The 18,832-nt window shown below is 30.5% G+C and overlaps 1 protein-coding gene and 1 pseudogene across 1 annotated transcript; one reads left to right on the forward strand and one right to left on the reverse strand.

Moving 5' to 3' along the window:
* Nucleotides 1-1,317: 1,317 nt before the first annotated feature.
* On the reverse strand, nt 1,318-3,840 carry LOC107905572 (probable E3 ubiquitin-protein ligase RHG1A). Its single transcript, XM_016832257.2, has 4 exons — nt 2,317-3,840; nt 2,181-2,231; nt 1,676-1,819; nt 1,318-1,567 (listed from the first exon to the last, which is right to left on the reverse strand). The coding sequence occupies exons 1-4, from the start codon at nt 3,829-3,831 to the stop codon at nt 1,436-1,438; spliced, it is 1,842 nt and encodes a 613-aa protein (XP_016687746.1). The 5' UTR covers nt 3,832-3,840; the 3' UTR covers nt 1,318-1,435.
* Nucleotides 3,841-11,940: 8,100 nt separating this feature from the next.
* LOC107898088 (pre-mRNA splicing factor SR-like 1) lies at nt 11,941-13,048 on the forward strand (annotated as a pseudogene).
* Nucleotides 13,049-18,832: the final 5,784 nt, after the last annotated feature.

Below are 18,832 nucleotides of genomic sequence, written 5' to 3' on the forward strand. Positions count from 1 at the left end.
TTTTATTTGCCTCAGGTTATATTTTAATCACTTATGTTTGAAATGGTAACATTTTAGTCACTAAGCCGTTAATTGCCGTTAACGGTGTAACAATAAGCTGACATAGCATGTTAAATCATCATTTCAAACAAAAAATTAAGTTAAAATCTACAATTAGTCCCTATATCTTTTCATTTTGAGTAATTTTAATTTTCTTTTATATTCTTTAAACTTTCATTTTTTCATTCTCTTCTACTTCTCCCTCTGTTTTCCTCCCTTCTTCATTTCTTTTAACGTAGCTTTTCTATGTTTTTCATTTGTTAAACTAGTCCACAAGTTCGCCTCACTCAAAAAAATTAAATTGTTCAAAAAAATAAAAGTATAGGGACTAGTTTTAACAAATGAAAAACATAGAAAAACTATGTTAAAAGAAATGGATAAGGGGGGAAAATAGAAGGAGAAACAAAAGAGAATGGAAAAAAAAAGAACAAAGAAAGTAAATTTAAAAAAAAAACATAAAAGAAAAAAAAGTACTCAAAACGAACAAATATGGGGGCTGATTGTATAAATTAACCTAAAATTTTTGTTCGAAAAGATTAGTTAACGTGTCACGTTAGCTTACCGTTACATTGTTAAGGCAATTAATTACTTAACGATTAAAATGATACAACACGATAACGTAAGTGACTAAAACGTAACATTTCAAACATAAGTTACTAAAATGTAACTTGAGATAGACAAAAATGACTATTTTAGTAGTTTACCCTAAATAATTTTATTAAATTAATTTGAATAATATTAAAACTATAATATTAGAGATTAATATTCTAATATTTACAAATATTTTAAAAATTAAAAATTTTAATTTATTTTTAGTATAATATTCTCTTGGCTAATAAGACATTGTCCTTTTCTATTATTAATCTATTTTTCATGAAATAAACAAAGAAAATATAAAAATTATTTTTCATGAAACATATCTGGAAATGAATTGATGTACGTTTTCTTTTAATTTGTATGAACAGGCTAGTTATATGATCACACAATCTCCAAATTCAATTGAAATATTGAATAATAAAAGGAGTAAAACCTTAGCAGTCTAAATGGTAAGACACTTCTTAATAGTTTTAGGGTAAAAACGCTAGGCTAAAGAAGAAAACCATAGAACTGTTTAAATTTTTAGAAATTTGGAATACGAGTAGTTAACAGTATGGCCCAATTTGAATGCATTGGAGCACCGATCACTGCTTTCCCAATTTGAATGCATTGGAGCACCGATCACTGCTTTCCTAAGTAGAATGATCCATTGTTTACTATCATGAAAATCTCCAGGAAAAGTAAAATAACAAATTTGTATAAATATACTGAGGTGACTGGCAGGTCCAAAAATTCAGCAGCTTATGTTTTTGTTTTTATTCAGATATTAAAAGGAGACATGAGAATGAGGATCCTGATTTTAAATAGCCAAAGCTGTCTTTCTGCATATGGGGCATGAATTCTTCTCCACCAGCCATTGCTTAATGCAATTGAAGTGAAAGTCATGACCACAGTCCAGCATACCAAGCTCTTCGCCATTAGCATAATCCTCCTGTAAATCGTTTCCAAGCACAGAGAAATTGAAATTAATTTCAATAATAAAAAAGATGTCTTGTTCATGGAAATAACAAGAAATGAGGGATCACATTCACATACATACCTGACAAATACAGCAGGGTTCAGTTTCTATTAGAGGTCCGATTGTTAAGGATTGATATTTTCGCCTTCTCAGATTCCCCAAAATAGCTTCCTCGCTTAGCCCAATGCAAACGTTCCCAATTTGCTCCTCCAGATCCAGTAGTTCCTAAAAAATAAACAAACAAACAGGAGCTTCATCCCTAGAAGTTTTCTAACAATTTATAAAATCCGAAATAATATCCTTCGGATTGAAGATATTTAAATGTTATCTCATAAGGCATATTATCAACATCAAGGCGCATATGCTGATGAAAATTAGGCACCTCAGGTATGCCATACAAACATGAACCAACGATTACCATTACATCCTAACATACATGCCATGTTTGTTAAAACCAAAGTTAAACATTGATATAGCAGTAATTTCCTTTGTATTGAAACTAGAGAAACGAATATCTTACAAAATTTATGAACAACCACTGATATCCAAATAAAACTTAATAAAATAAATAATTCTTTAGTCTTACCTCAAGTCGTAAGCCACCATGCCCACCTACAAGTCCCAAGGCATTGCGAACCTGTTATGGAAAAGGCAGGTACTTCAGTTGCAGATAGTAAAGCAATATACTTCATCAAAACATATTAGCTTATAGAGCAACAAACCTCAGATACCAGTCTACTACTTTGAGCAGCAGTTTGAGATAATACCGTTGATGAGAGTCCAGAATTATCACCGACTTGTCTCTCAGCTCTTGGTCCCAACCTCAGAGGAACCTGAGTAGGCCTGGGATTGCCACCTCTCTCTGAAATGTCCATGTCTTGGACAGCTAGGAAAACACCAAAATGTATCGGATAGTGATTCCCCTGCCACCAAAACTCAGATGGATTGGCAATATCTCGCACACTTTGTCTGTATTGTTCAACCATATTTGGATGAGGGGACCTTATGGACGAACACGATAGATGCATGCCAGGACCGAATTGGATCCTGGAAGAGGAGGCAACGTTTTCAATGAAGTTTGAATTCTCATTGGCCAAGTTGAGGTTTTCTTGCATGTTCGCCAGAGGCATCATCATATGTCTTCTGTTGTTTCTTAAGTTGTCTTCCTGTCGCAATATAGAGATAGAAGGACCAATCCATGACACGGTTGTTCCGTTCCAATATTGGGAAGGTTGTGGAGCTTGTAACGAGTTGGAGACTTGCACAGTTGGTTGTTGCACGGCTGGATTTGCTAGCACTAGCATTGGTGCTAAGTTTGCTGATGTGGGAATCGGTTGACTTGCAGTCCTTCTCAAACGGGTATTTCTTTGAAAGTTGTCAGCTTGCCTAGCTTCTGTTGGAACTTGATAGAAGTTAGAGGGTGTTGGCAAAGCAGCCCCATGTCCTGAATGACTTCTATTGAAGGAATTAAGTGCACTTGAGCAATTTCTGACATTATGTTGGGCAATATTAGTCCCTAGTTGGTGAGAATTGGCAGCTTGCCGTGCGGAGCTTGCATTACCACCAGTAGCATATTCAGGTGCCTTTCTTTTGCATAAAAGCCTTGTCTGACCATTGACTGGAAGGCCATCGCTGTTTATATTTTCTTCTAGAATATATCCCGCTATTCCTGAGGATATCATGACTGGGCTAGAAGAAGAACCATCAAAGGTCAGAATGTGATCATGATCTCCTTCCGTTGTTCTTGTTCCAGCTCTAAAAAGGTCTAATGATAAGTATGGTCCATTACCCTGACCTGCATCGACTCCGCTTCCTTCATGTACCACGGCATTCAGGTCTAAGTTACGTTGTAGTTGTAGAAGACCAGAACCAGCCTCTCGCCCTAGAAATAACGATGAGCCGATCGAACCATTTTCACTACTGGTATGACCATTAACAGTGACACCGCTGTTATTTTCTAAAAAAGGGATAAAAGTTGGCTCAGACCTTTGGTTCGTGCCAACCTGATCACCAAGAGGCGAAAGCCCAAAGTCATCGCCCAAGAATTGACTAACGCCAACATGATTTTGGGTATAAAGACAAGAATTGGGTTGACCAATCCATCTCATGGAAGTATGTTCGTCTCCGTCATTAACTAAAGCATCAGGAACCACATTACGATGATCAGATCCAGGATCACCATTGGAGTAAAAGTTTCTGAAAGGGAAAGAATTGGAGCCGTTGCCTTGACCTTGCATTGTGTCCCAAAACACCTGAAAACAAGTGTCAGCCAAATTGTCTTAGCAATAAAGTAATTACTTGATTTTACCATAGTCCAAGTGCAAGGTGACAATGTAAGATATGCATGTATCAGTAGACACAATAGATATCTGTTGCTGAATGTCAAAAAGAGAAATAGTATATAGTAATTAACACAGAATTATATGCTAGTTTTATCAACTTTAAAGATCTCCCAATGCTAGTTTTATCAATTTTAAAGATCTCCCATGTAAATTAAGTTCTTTCTTTCTTTCCTTTGTTTTTCTTCTTAAAACATTTCAACATTTCAACTTAACCTACTTCAACCTAACCAGTTTCCACCTTTAGCCTAGATACTCTGGTCACTTATCTCAATATTAATTGTTACTTATATGTTTACATTTTAAAGTAAAATGAACAAGATTTGCAGGTTTTTAAATGAAATAATTACATGATAGATCGTTAGGTTTAAAAGCATAAAAAATGATTGGTCATGATTGGGTAAAAACTTGCTCTAATTTGAGAAACAATGATCATCCAAATACGTTGCATGCATGCATACAACGACGTCTTGACGTCGTACTCAATTCCATCAAAAAGATGATAATAGTTTTCTTCAGATTCAGCTTTTAAGACGAAAATTTTATTCCATGAAATATATATACACAAACCTATCATCTATGGCGGAATATATATGGATGAAGTACTTAAACCCGAGACTAAGTTCAGTAATAACACAGTCTAAAAAGTCTTTACAGCAAAATAGGCCCTCAAACTAACTGCTTTTCTTACTCAAGTCTTTAATTTTTTTTTTGTCAAAAGTGATACTTAAAGTCTCATTTTATCTCCAAACACAAAACCAATCAATAAAAAAACACCACGTGTCACATTCTTATTAAACTTCGTAAAGTAAAATGAGATGAATTCAATAATTTAAATACCACTTTTGATTAAAAAAACTTTAGGTACTTAAGTGGGAAAAATGGTACAATTTTTAGCTAATTTTATAGTTAAGCCTTAAAAAATTGATTTGCAAGAGAAGTTGTTTGCCAGATTTCCTAAAAGCACGGGTTAAACAACCAACCATTCAATCTAGACTCTAGATTTAAAACATGATTGTCTATTTCAAGAGGAATCGCAGCATAAAAATGCAAAGGAAAATACATATAATATGGAAATATTATTACTATCAAATTTTATGTCGCAAGCTCACTGCATTCTTAACTATCTTGTTAGCTTAGATTTATGGTACATTTGCAAGGAGGCTATAAAATTACATGTACAAATAAAATCCTTTAATTCACAAACTTAATTACCGATGAAATTTTCATTATGCAGAAATTTATAACATTAAAAAGGATAGTACCAACAAAATAAGAATATGTATGTACTCAATGTATAAAATAAATGTATGAAAAAAGAAAAGCGACTATATTAACGTTAGGAAAGGTTTTTTTTATACAATACTAGAGATAAGGGAATGGAGTAATACAGTTTGAACCCATGCGAAATAAGTGCCTAATAAGAATTTTAATCACCATTTCGTTCAAGTCAAGACAACATAAAAAAAGTTTGAATCTAAAATTCTAAACTTTTAATATATCAAAGTGGAGTGAAAATTAAAAACAAATGAGGTGAAGTTTCATGTATGAATATTTAAATAAATAAATTTTAATTATCCCCAGATTACAGAAAAAAGAATTACATACTAGGTTAAAGAATTAAAAAGAAAAAAGAAAAAAGTATTAGATTAATGAAGGAAAATAAAAACAATGAACCCAAAAATTGGTCCCAAGGATTTAGCCTACTTGAACCACATAACCAACTAGTAAGGAGGGGATTAAGAGACTAAAGATAATCAGAAACTTAATCATTAGCAGAAGATTCCACCAGACAATAAGAAGTAAAATGAAATAAAACTAATAATGATTGACAAAGATCTAATCTTAAGATTTCAACTATTGAGTGTTCTTATATATATACTAACTAGTTTCAAAGGATTCAGATGGGCAAAACGCAAGGATGAAAAGCTGAAAACAATACCATAACGCGTTATCAACTTGGCTAATAAAGCATCAACCCTCATTTTGTTTTTTCATTTTTGTTCCATCCATTGATTAAAATTTATCAACTTGCACTAGTAAGTAACTTTATTAATCCAATTAAGATAAGGATGAAAACGTGCAGTTTAAAACCAAATACAATCCAACAAAACACAATTTGAAACTCTGGATCCCATATAAAACTAAGCCTATCAATGAGTTAAGTCATAGAAATCATCAAAAAAACGAAAATTTATTTGGACAACATGAAACCAAATATAAATTCAATAGACTTGACATAAAAGATCAAAGAAAAGGATTTATACCTGAAGTGACGATGAAAACAGGCAATGAAGACCTTAAGGCAAATAGACACCACTGTAAACAGCGCACGAACTCTTTTTATATTTTGTTTTCCACCTTTTTCTTAACTTGGTACTGATATGAAACTTGAATTGTGGCTAAATTTGACAATGCAAAACAATTGGTTATATAGTATTCAAAAATAAGAGAGAAATATATGTTTTTGGAGAAATTGAAGCGAACTTTCCAATGAAAGGTTAGAGTCAAAATTACAAAGGAGACAAGAGACAAGTATGGTAGGAAGCAAGTATCATGGTTGGCTTCTAACCAATTGGATACTCTGCATTATCAAACTCTTTAAACGGGTCAGCCTCAATTATGTCTTCACCTCGCTTTTTATTTATTTTTTCCCTCAATACTTCTATATCTTACAATGCAATTATGCTCTATTTCTTTATATGGATTTTTTGGAAACATATAGAAACTTGATACTTTTACTGTAAACTGTGAGCTGTCAGTTTCTTCTTAGGATTTTTTTTTTAAATTTCTTATTTCTTATTCATCCTCTCTTTCTTCGTTTTCGATTTCCCTCTCTTTCTTGTATTTATCAGGATATTTCAAACCTTCCTTAAAAAAACAAATTTCCTTAATGGCCAAATACAATAGAAGTACCATGGAGGCCATTGTATTAGCCGTCAGATTGTATTTTGCCCCTTTACTAAAAAAATGAGAAAATTAGTCCTTATAGGTTAGATCAAAGAGAAACTTAGTCCTTTCTATTCAAATTTTTATCAATTTCTATTCTTAAAAATTGGCATGGCTATAAGAATAACCAAATAGTTACACATGGTGTGTCACAAGTACCTTATGCTGACGTACAACAACTAGTTTTTAATAATAGAAATAGATTACATTTTTAATAGAAGGACGATTTTACTTTTTGATCTAATGTGCACAAATTAATTTGCCCATTCCTTTTAGTAAAGGGGGCAAAATGCATTTTAACTCCTAGTACAAAAGCCTCTACGATAGTTTTACCCGCCAATCACCTATGTGTAGTAGATTTATTTTATTATTTATTTATATATTTGCTTCTTTTTTTACCTTGAAATAGTGTAAAACAAATAATAAAGGGAAGAAGCAATTTTACAACTTTTTTTCTTTATCTATTGTTATAACTTCATTAAAACTTTAATTATAACTATATTATCAGGTTAACTTGTAATTGAAATATTAATTAACATAGCTTACCCTTTATATTTTATTGGAGTCCTAGACTTTAAAAAGAGTGAATGAATCATTTAAACTAAATTCAATATCCATTAAAATTGTACCATAATCAATAAGGTCGTATTATCTAGTTAACTTATAATTAAAATTTTAAGTAACATTATTTGCCTTTTTGGAGTCTTATATTTTAAAATCAGTGAATGAATCATTTAAGTTCAATGTTGGATTCATATAATATATGTTGTTTTTATTCTTACAACTTTGTTAAAATTTGTACTATTAAGAACAAGGTCGTAGTCTTCAATTAACTCATAATCAAAATATTAACTAACATTGTTAGATTTTAAATCAAGTGAATGAATCATTTAAATTAAATTCAAGGTTCATATAATATATTTTCTTATCCTTACAATTTCATTTTAATTTGTATGATCCTTAATGAGGTTATATTATCTTGTTAACTCATAATTGAAATTGTAGACACTCAATTTTGCCCGGGCCCAGAAATAAGTTCAAAAAAAATAAAGTCCAAGTCCAGTATAAAATTACAAACATATAATTTGGCCCAATTGAAATAGTCCATTACTTGAAAAGATTGAAGGTCCATCTATGAGCTTGACTCATATGGAAATATAATCTTTAAGGATATGCAATCTTAGATATGATATGCAATATCAGATATGATACAATCTTAGATATGATATGCAATCTTAGATATGATATACAATCTTGAAGATATGATCTTGTAAACTTGGAGATTTAATTTGTAGATATCCTTTAATCTTAATAGTTGATGTAATTGATCTGTACCGTTAGATTTGGGGAGGCTCAACTATAAATAGAGGCCTCTCCCTTCATTGTAAATCACTTGAGTTTTGGGAAGCAATAAGAATTCTTGAGAGCATTCACTCAAATTTCTCTCCCTCTTGCGTTCTTACTCTCTATGGTTTGTTCTTATTTTATTCTTCGTCTATATTAGTTTTTCAACCTTTTTTTATTTTAATTTCTTCATTTTTCAAATATGTATATTTATTCCTATCTTTTATACATTTGATTATGTATTTTATATATTATAATATTTAACCTTTTTATATAGTTTATTTTCAAATATATATTTTCTATGCATGTATATATATTATATTATCATTTCAGTATTTTGAACTATTGCATTATATTTTTATAATTTGTAAATGTTCTATTTATTCATTTTTTTAGTGTATGTCATTTATATTATTTGTGCATAGTTTCATTTTTTTACATGCTATGTTTAATTATTTTTTTATGTGCTATTTTATGATATATATTGTTGTATAATTTTTGCATGTATTATGTTTTTCTTTTAGTTTACTCATGTTTTTATTTGTTTATTATCTTATATTTACCCTAGTATGATTTTTTTCATTAAACGTATATTCATGTTATTTAGTTTTGTCTTAATGATATTATTTATGTTTGAATGGAAATGTTAGAATATTTTGTACATCTATGCTTCATGATGCATTAATATGTCATCCTAAAACGTCATTTAAAATAATATTCCAAGGTTTTTTAAAAAAAATAATAAAAAGCAATGCTTGATGTTTGGAAACTTCGAGAAAGGTAGCGCCCTAACTTACTGGGTTGTGACTTTTCTCATTGAATTTGAATAGTCAAGCACCCTTCTAAGTGATTTTGAGTTTTCAAAACTTAAACAATTTTTTCGAGATTTCAAAACATAGTGTTCGGACTTACTTGATATGGCGTTTTGTTGTTTCGAGATAGAAATTTTCGAAAGACGAGCTTAGTTTCGAAGGTTTTAAAATGTTGCATCCTAACTTACTGGATGTGATGTTTTGACTCATTTGAAATAAGTGAGCATTAATTTTCAAAATTGAGACATTCTAATAAAAAGAGGTTTGCATCTTATAACTTTCAAATTTTCGACATTAAAGACACTTGATAATCAATTAGGTACCAATTTTTGGGCGTTACGAGGGTGCTAACCCTTCCTCGTACGTAACCGACTCCCGAATCTGTTTTCTCGTCTTTCGTAGACCAAAATTAATATTTTAAAACAAAACATTTTATAAGGTGATCCAATCACACCTAAAAAGATTGGTGGCGACTCCTATTTTCGTTTTTCTTAAAGTCGATTCCCATTTTCCAAAACTCGATTTAAAAATAGTTTCGACAGAAATGTTAATTAATTGTTGTTTACCAATTTTTATTTTAATAATAATATACAAAGATGATTTTTTAGCACACTAAGTAAACTTTACAAATTAGTAAAATAAATTTTAAAGAGGGTGTAATCAAAGAAGAGTATCAGAGCAAACATTTAAAAGAAACTATGATTTCTAACACATATTCTAAGTTTAACTCATATTCCTATATGTTTGAACAAATTTCTAACTCATATTTCAATATCAAGCTTTTAGGTTTTTTCCTTTCACAGTAGAATCTTAAGAGATGTTTGATTGTAACAAAATTTTACAATTCTCAAACATTTCTTGACCTTTCACCAAATCTAGCAGAGGGTGCAATATAATAAGCCTTACTAACATAACTTAAGCCCTCCTAAGATTACATATGTTGTGTTGATTTTTATAGCAAATGGTAATTCATTTCAAAGACATGCCAAATATCACCATCAATAAATGCAAGATTGCATAGTACAAACAAAAAGGAAAATAAAAAATTTAACAACCCAATAATGACCCGGACAAAAAGAAACAAAGACCAATCCAAAAAACTAGCCCTAAAGTAGTCCTAAAATCAATGGCCCAACAATCCTTAAAGAACAATCATCTAACCGCATGAAGTACCAAATTCTAAACTTACTACCCACCACTTCCATGCAAAATGGAGATGCATAGTTTATTTGCCATCAATCCTTATTGGAAAGCCTTACTTTGAATTGAGCTCAACCACTTAGAGCCTTTTGATGCATTAACAACAATAAAGAAATGGAGGAACAAAAAGACCCATCACTATTGGCTACCTAACGATAGAAGTTGACCCTTCCTCAACTTCTAGAATAATATTATCAATTTTAGCACCAACAACGATAGGTATAATGCTCCACTAAGACTAAAATTACAATAAAGTGGCAAAGGATGATAATACTATCCCCATCCTATCACTACAGCAAAATAGGTTTTTAGCGGCGTTTTTAGCTGGGTTTGGATAAAAAACGCCGCTATAGATCGAGCATTAGTGCCGCTTTTTGAAAAACGCCACAAAAAGTTAAGCACAACATCGGTGAACTTTAGTGGCATTAGCGGCGCTTTTTGAAAAACGATGCTATAGTTTGAGCACTAGCGGCGCTTTTTGAAAATCGCCGTTATAGATCGAGCATTAGCGGCACTTTCTGAAAATCGCCGCTATAGGTTGACCATTAGCGGCGCTTTTTGAAAAACGCCACAAAAAATTAAGTACAACACCGTCGTTTTATGTTGAGCTTTAGTGGCATTAGTGGTGCTTTTTGAAAAACGCCGCTATAAGTCGAGCATTAGGTGCTTTTTGAAAAACGCTATAAAAAACATTTTATCTGTCTATTTATTATTTAATTGGTTTATTTATATTAATTAAAATACAATTTATTTTTCATTGAATATTTAAATTCTCCAAAAAAATAATAACATGTAGAAAAAATTTGAAAGTAAAAACATAGAAAAATATTTGTTAAAAAACGAAAAAAAATGAAAATACTATTATTTAAAATAATTTTAAAGTTTTTTGGGTATATGACTTATTGTTTTTTAATTTATATATTAAATAATTTCTTATATAACCGTAAAAGAGATAGTATTAATTTTAAAATATTGAATTAATTATCATTATATTTTAGGGTTTATGGTTTAAGGTATATAGTTTAAGGTTTAAGATTTAGGAGGTACTATTTTAAGGTTTATGATTATGAATTATGGGTTTAGTGATTATGGTTTATGGTTTAAGGGTTGGGGTTTAAGGTTTAGGTGTTAGGGGTTAAGGGTTAGGGGTTTAGGGTTTATGTTTTATGATTTAAGGTTTAAGGGATAGGTGTTAAGGGTTTAAGGTTTAGATTAATTAGTGTTTTTTAATTTATAAAATAATTTCTTATATAATTGTAAAAGAGATAATATTAAATTTAATATATTAAAATTATGATTATAGTTTAAATTATTTAAGAGATAATAGATAAACTTTATATATATTAAATGATTTAGGATTTAAGGTTTACTTGAGACTTGTTAAATGATGAAATTTTATGCAATCAATTAATGCTTTTATATTTAAAAATATTTAATCTAAACCATTTGATATATAAAAATATATAAAAATTTCAAATTTTATCTAATTCTTTCAAATATTACTTAAATTTTTAAAAAATATTTATTTAAAATTGATATGAAAGATATAATAATTCAATATAAAAATTATAAAAAAAGTCAAACATTAGCGGCATTTATGATAAAAACGCTGCAAAAAATTAATTTATTTTAAATAAAATAGTGTCGTTTTGGTATAATATGTGGCTAAATTTTAGTTTTAATTGAAACGACGCCGTTTTATTTCTCTCCCCCCAATTCCCTTTTCTTTCTCAGCCATTCTCAGCCTGTACTTCTATCTCTCTCCCCCCATTCCCTTTTCTTTCCCAATTTCCTTTTCTTTCTGAATTCCCTTTTCTTTCTCAGCCTTTCTCAACCTGTTCTTCTATTTTATACCTGAAAAACTCGATTAGTCTCTCATTTTTGTTTTTAATAGGTAAGAGGTAAGCCTAAGCTCTCGTCTCTTCTACGTAGGGTTTATTGTTTATCCTCCTCCTGTCAATTGCTTTGATTCTTTCCCAAAATTTCATCACTCATGCTTTTTAGTGGTGCGTTTCTCAATTCCTTATCCTTCCCTTATGATTTCTCGGTTTTCCCCCTTATCTTATGTTGAATCTATCTACTTCTTCTCTTTATTCGTTTATTTCGATTCTTGCTGATAATATTTTGTTAAATGAAATTTTTTAAGGGATTTGCTTTGTCGTTTGTACTTATTAGGGTTTTGAGATTTGATTGACAATTAATATGCTTCTACGTACGATGTTTTAAAGAAAATACCTTATTTCCAGTTAACTTGATTAGGGTTGGTTTTCGTATCTCGAATAATTTTAAGGTTTTTGTTTTTAGATACTAGAAATCAGGATGGGTTTTCTGGTTCTTTTGAGTTTGTTTCTTTTCTCTCGAAAATCAGATGATGTTATTTTTATGATTTATGACACTTTGTGTGGTATAGTCTTATGTTGACAGTGCGGGGTATTGTCATGGAGATACAGACATGTGGTAAACCGATTGATTCGCTGTTAGAGAAGGTGCTTTGTATGAATATATTATCCTCTAATTATTTCAAAGAGCTTTACCAATTCAAGACTTACCATGAAGTCATTGATGAAATTTACAATCAAGATGATCATGTCGAACTGTGGATGACTGGGAATTGTCGTGGTCCTTCTACTGCATTCTTCCTTCTTTACAAGTTTTTTACCATGAAACCTACTGTCAAGCAAATGCACGGGCTACTGTAGCACCCTGATTCTCCTTACATTAGAGCAGTAAGTGGAAATTTTCCCGTTTATCTTCTCTTATTTGTTTTCCCAATCATGTAGAAATTGTTTGTTGGAAGAGAGGATGGATAGTTGTTTCACCATTTTTTTTGCATTTATTCATGTCTATTGATCTTTGATGTGTAATGCGGCTGAGCTTTCCCACTTTTGTACATTTGTTATCAACTTATAGTTCATTAGTATTGTTGTGAATCTGAAGTTGTCATTACAACCTGATTATGGTTTAAACATGACTTCGTTACTTTATCATTGTTGTTTGTATTTTTGGACATTTTAAAAGTTATAAGTGCTTCCTTAGTCGAGTGGAATGCCTGACCAAGTTTGCCTTATTTTTCTTGTATTTGTAGAAATAAATATGTAAGCATTATAATATTATTGTTTTTGATTTCTTTTTTTTTTGTTTAGAGCAGATCCTTTCGCTAAGAAGGATTGGTACGATATTAAGGCTCCTTCGTCACCCTACTTAGGGTACCAAGGTTTTTTTTCTTTTAGAAAATTATTTATTTATTGCCCTCTTGAATTTTGTTTTAGGGTATAATTTGACTGTGATAATAGTAAAATTAGGTCTGTTATAAAATTTGCCCTGAATCTGTCTTTGGAACCTTGATTCATTTGTTGCCAAGTGACTTGGTTCAATGCTTCTGAATGTTAGTCTTTGACTGTTTGTTTATGGTTTATTGAAACCAAACCTAACCAGGTACCTAGTGGCGTTTTCCTTGTTAGTTGATGTTCATGTTCAAAGTAAATCCTGAGAGAGATAGAGAGATAAACTAAAGTCATGGTCTTTAAGGTTAAAATATATTTAGATTGGTTACTTTTTACTATTTAGTCATATGGAAATTGACTTACCCTAAGCTGTAGCTTTGAAACAATTATAGGTAGCTAATTTTATGAGAAGATTTCTAGTTTGATTCTGCCTATGTCATAAAAACTTGAATTTATAGATGAAAAAATATTGAGTGAAGTGATAACCTATATTACATTTTAAAAAGAGAATGTATGTTTAAATTTTGAAGGTAATATTATTGAAAGAGATAGATATAAACTTCAAATATAATATTAACAGTAAATTTGAAAAGAAAAATATAAAAAAAAATCATAAAAACTTTGAGTTTTAAACCAAAAGAGGAAGGGCAAATGTTAAGTTGAAATTAGAAACCTGTTGATTGTTTACCCGGGGGGCCTCTAAGCAGGAACTGTGTTTGTACTTTGCATTTTGTGTTTAAATGGTTTAAATTTTCATATAAATTACAAGAGAAATAATTTACGTTTTTCAGAAGGTACATCCACTATCTTGTTTTTAGCGTTAGTAACAATTGTGGTTGTTTTGAGACCTCATGATTAATTAAAACTAATAAGTAAAAAAACCATCAATAATTGAGGTTTTTTTATATGATAGAAGATATTTTTTTATGCTGTTATATCATTCATAAAAGTTAAATTTTTTTCGATGTTAATTTTAGAGTTTAAACTTTGAAGTACAATATATTTTATTACTACATTTAATTTATTAGTATTTATACAACCAGTTGACAGAGCCCATCTAATAAGATCAGGACTGATCTTGCACATGGCTTTCTAGAGATATTCTAAAGTTTTAGAAGGATCACTTGTCATCCTGTTGAAGCCTTATTGAGGACGAGCCTTAGATTGTTATAGCATTCACCATTTTACATGAAATCATCACTCTTTAGGAGCTTGAAATTCCTGGATATAAACATAAATAAAACGTTACAAATTTAATGTCGAAATTCAAGTCTCATCAATATTTTTGTTTCACTCTTTAGGAGCTTGGCATTTTCTTATATATCTCTATGAATGAACTCTAAACTCAATGCATTTTCTTATATATTTTCTATCCAACATCCATTCTTTGGTCACAAAATGATTAAAATATATATGATTAAAATCATAGACTTCTTTGATGTTTTTGTCTTATATATGATTAAAATATATATGATCTAAAAGCAAGAGAGAAGGAACTTAAAGCAAAAGAGGTTGAACTGAATAAGCGTGAACAAGTAATTTTTTGTTGGCAGTTTACAGTCGAGTGAGGCTGGCCCTTGAATAATAAGTGTCGTGCTTCCGATTTATTTTTGCGGTATTCGATATCAATTGTGATAAGTTGTTCCTTTCACATTGCAGTTACAAATTATACAGATTTCTGAAGTAATTTAAATATTGCTATCTTGGCACAAAAAATCAAAACCATAGTTTTTGAATCTGAATTTCCAATTCATATTTCAGTTTAGTTTTTCTGGCTGAATGCTTGTAAAATATCTTTATGTTCTGTAGTCTTTTTATTATGAAAATACTAAAATTATGCAATGACTTGATTCTTATATGTTCGGATGCAATATGTAACTGTGTTGTATGTAAGGTGGTTTTGTTATTCATTTTGAACTTAGATTAATTTGTCCTTGTAGTAACTGAATGTTAACTTTATATTTTGCAGGAGTTGAGAAGGAAAGAGAATGCAATAGCACGACGTAGGTTCTTTTTTATTTTTTATCTTGATGAGTCCCGAGTTTATCCATTACCAGTTTGATTTTGACATGAGTTCTTGACATGAGTCCCTTAAACATCTTTTTCTTTTTTCTTCCAAAAGTTTAACGTCCTTCCATTAGAGTTTCATCGTCAAGTTTATCTCCTCTTCCTTTTGATCGACATTTTCAATACTTTGGGTTCAAGATCCCCTATATGCTAGATGTATAGAGTTCGAACTTTGGCATGAGCTTGTTTTTCAACAACTATGGCATTTTGCGCTCATCTTCAATGATTAGACATTTCAAAATAACTAAAGATAATACCAAATTTGTTTGAATGAAAAATAATAACTTTATCAATGCTATTGGACATAGAAATTAAGATTATGATAACTAAAAGCCTGTGATATTTATGAGCTTAATAAAAAAAGTGAGACATGTTATGAGTCGCATGAAGTCGAGAAAAGAGATAGACATTAAACACATGAGGTTCGTCATGACATCTCCTTTAACCTTCATTTGACCCTTTTTGTCTTTTTCATATATGGCTAATTATTTTCTTTTTGAGGCCTTTATAAGTCCATCAACATGAAACTGGACTTATGCCTGTCACTTATTTACAGCGACTTTAGCATTTACGATTAGCCTAGCATCAGTTTTTTTATTATGGGTTTACTTTTTACTGATTTCACTTTCATTACAGTAAATGGTATAGCTAATTTCCTTGTTTTGCTCAATCAGGTGATCGAGATTCTGTTTAACAATTTTCTTTATTGCTGGAACAAGTCTCATCTTGATATAAACCTAATGTATCTATTTTGGTAATTCCATGTTTCATTTGAGTTATTGATTACAATCGTGATTGTTTGTTGCAGGGTTTTGGTTTTGATTTTAAACCTTATGTCCACCCAATCTATAATGCAATACTGTCCCGCTTGACTAACCAAGATCAAGATTAAAGTACTTCACTAAGTTTTATATGCAGGCATTGCAATACTTTGGCTTCATCTAAGCTTAAACCAGCCCTCTGTTGTCTATTGTTTCTTCTTCTTTTCTGATCTTTTTCCCTTGATTAATAAGAGGTGATGATGATTTAACATTCTTTTCTCACCAGGATGAATTTTGTTTTAGACATTGTAATACTTTGTGAGATTGTGTGTGTGTGTGTTTTTTTTATGTATTAAATTACATATTGAATCAATGTTTATGCATTAAATTTAAATTCATTAATTTTTATATTTAGTTTTAAAGTTTAAATTTTAATAGAAAATTTAATTTAATTAATATTTTTTATTTATCCTTAAAAGTATATAGTTTAAAGTTCATAAATAATGCTTGAATCAATGATTATTCATTTAAATAAATGTAGACATGATATAAATTGTGTTTTGTGAAATGTTTGGGAAGGACCTTAGGCATTGTTTGACTACTCAAGAGCTTAAAAGACCAACCTTTATGCTATATATCTTTATTTCCCATATTTTGAGCCTTTAATAATCCTTTCTTGATAAACTCAAATTATTGAAGCCTTGAGCCTAAACTGAGTAAAAACCTTAATCCCTCTTTGTCCTTAATATTAAAATGCACAAATATATGTTGGGCCATGGATATTGAAGGTTAGGTAGACACATTAAGGTGGTCTCAATATGTTCTTGAGAGAAAAGAGAAGACATTGTTTGATATGGTGCATATAGACCCTTTGCTAAGTGAACTAAATGAAAAAGAAAAGTAAACAAATAAAAGCAAAGTGAGGGTTAAAAGTAAAGCGTGTGGAATAAAAGTAATTGTGATTGAAATAGTGAAAAAACTAAAAAAAAAGCTCAAACGAAAAAAAAAATTTTGAGCCTTAAAAGGAATCTTTCAATTCATAATGTATTAGCACTTACTAGCTTCGTGTATGCACCAATATCAAATGGTATCTTCTAAATCTTTGGAGAGATAACGAAGGTAAGAGAATGAGAAATAAGGAGGTGAGCTTAATGATTAAATTGGGGGCAATTAGGGGACAATGCCATGTGCTTCACCTTTTCCAGTGCTTGAAACCATTTTGAGCTATTTTGTTTAGAATCCAAACTGGTCTAAGCCTCTAATTGTTACAAGCCTAAAAGACCTATGTAACCTAAACATTTCCTTTGCATGATTTTCTTGACCTATGTATACTTACCTTGATGAAAGCTTTTTATGTGCATTTTGTGTCTATTATGTATTTACATAGTTTATGTTGATGGATAACACAATTAAATATATGAAAAAATTGAAGATTTTCACCAAATAAAGTCTAATTTAGCATAATGAAAGGCATTCAAAAATTTGTATACTACACCAAATAGGTCAAAATAGATTAAACATGCAACATTAACTCCCCTTAAGTAATTGCATATAAGAGACATAGAAATTATTTATTCATGCTTTTTCAATCAATTTTAAGTCATAAAACATTTTGACAACATCAAAGTGCACAAATTCATTTGAACACAAAATCAAGGCAAGATAGTAATACCTAGTTCTTTCTTAGATGTCCAAAACCTTTCCTTATCTAATGGTTTGGTAAAAATGTCAACTAATTGATGCAATGTGTCTATATACTCTAGAACAATATCACCTCTTTGGACATGATCTCTGATCAAATGATGTCTTATTTCAATATGCTTAGTTCTAAAGTGTTGGATGGAATTTTTAGTGCGACAAATAGCATTAGTATTGTCACACTTGATAGAAATGGTATCTATATCAATTCCATAGTCCGTAAGTTGTTGTTTCATCCATAAAACTTGAGCACAACAACTATCTGCTAAAATGTATTCTGCTTCGTTGGTGGACTGTAATACCCCGAAAATTTCTATAGTAAGATATTATCCTTGATATAGAAAAATAAGGAAATAAGTGACAAAAAGGAAAGTTTTGAGTTATGACAACATTGAGAAGTAAATTATGATATCTTGATTTAGGAAAGAACTAAATTGTAAAAGTGTGAAAAGTTTTGTTGCCTAAGAGTAAATACTCAAAACTTGAGGGGTTAAAGTGTAAATATGAAAAAGTTAAAGGGCCAATAGTGTAAATATTTTAAGGGTGGAATGATCTAGAAACTAAGGAAAATGGATGAATTAGGACCAAATTAAATAGGTGAAGAAAATGGGACTTTTGCACTTTATGTGATTTAGTCTTTTTTCGTAATTAAGCTCACAAACATAAAATTAAATCACTAAAATTTTCATGCACCTTTATAAATATTCCATCACACATAAAATAATATTAAAAATAATTTCTCTGACCTCGGCTTAGTGGTTCCAAAACCACCGTTCTAACTAGGCCCAAAATCGGGCTGTTACATAGCCATTGCTACCACTATCTCTTAGGATATCATGATACT

This window comes from Gossypium hirsutum, chromosome A11 (assembly GCF_007990345.1).
Source record: "Gossypium hirsutum isolate 1008001.06 chromosome A11, Gossypium_hirsutum_v2.1, whole genome shotgun sequence".
Lineage (NCBI taxonomy): Eukaryota > Viridiplantae > Streptophyta > Magnoliopsida > Malvales > Malvaceae > Gossypium > Gossypium hirsutum.

Excerpts from the sequence above, each read along its gene's own strand:
- LOC107905572 (XM_016832257.2), bottom strand. The coding sequence starts at position 3,831 with ATGCAAGGTCAAGGCAACGGCTCCAATTCTTTCCCTTTCAGAAACTTT. Across the intron at positions 2,232-2,316 it reads GTAGTAGACTGGTATCTGAG|GTTCGCAATGCCTTGGGACT; the intron begins GTTTGTTGCTCT and ends TTTCCATAACAG. Across the intron at positions 1,568-1,675 it reads AACCCTGCTGTATTTGTCAG|GAGGATTATGCTAATGGCGA; the intron begins GTATGTATGTGA and ends AACGATTTACAG.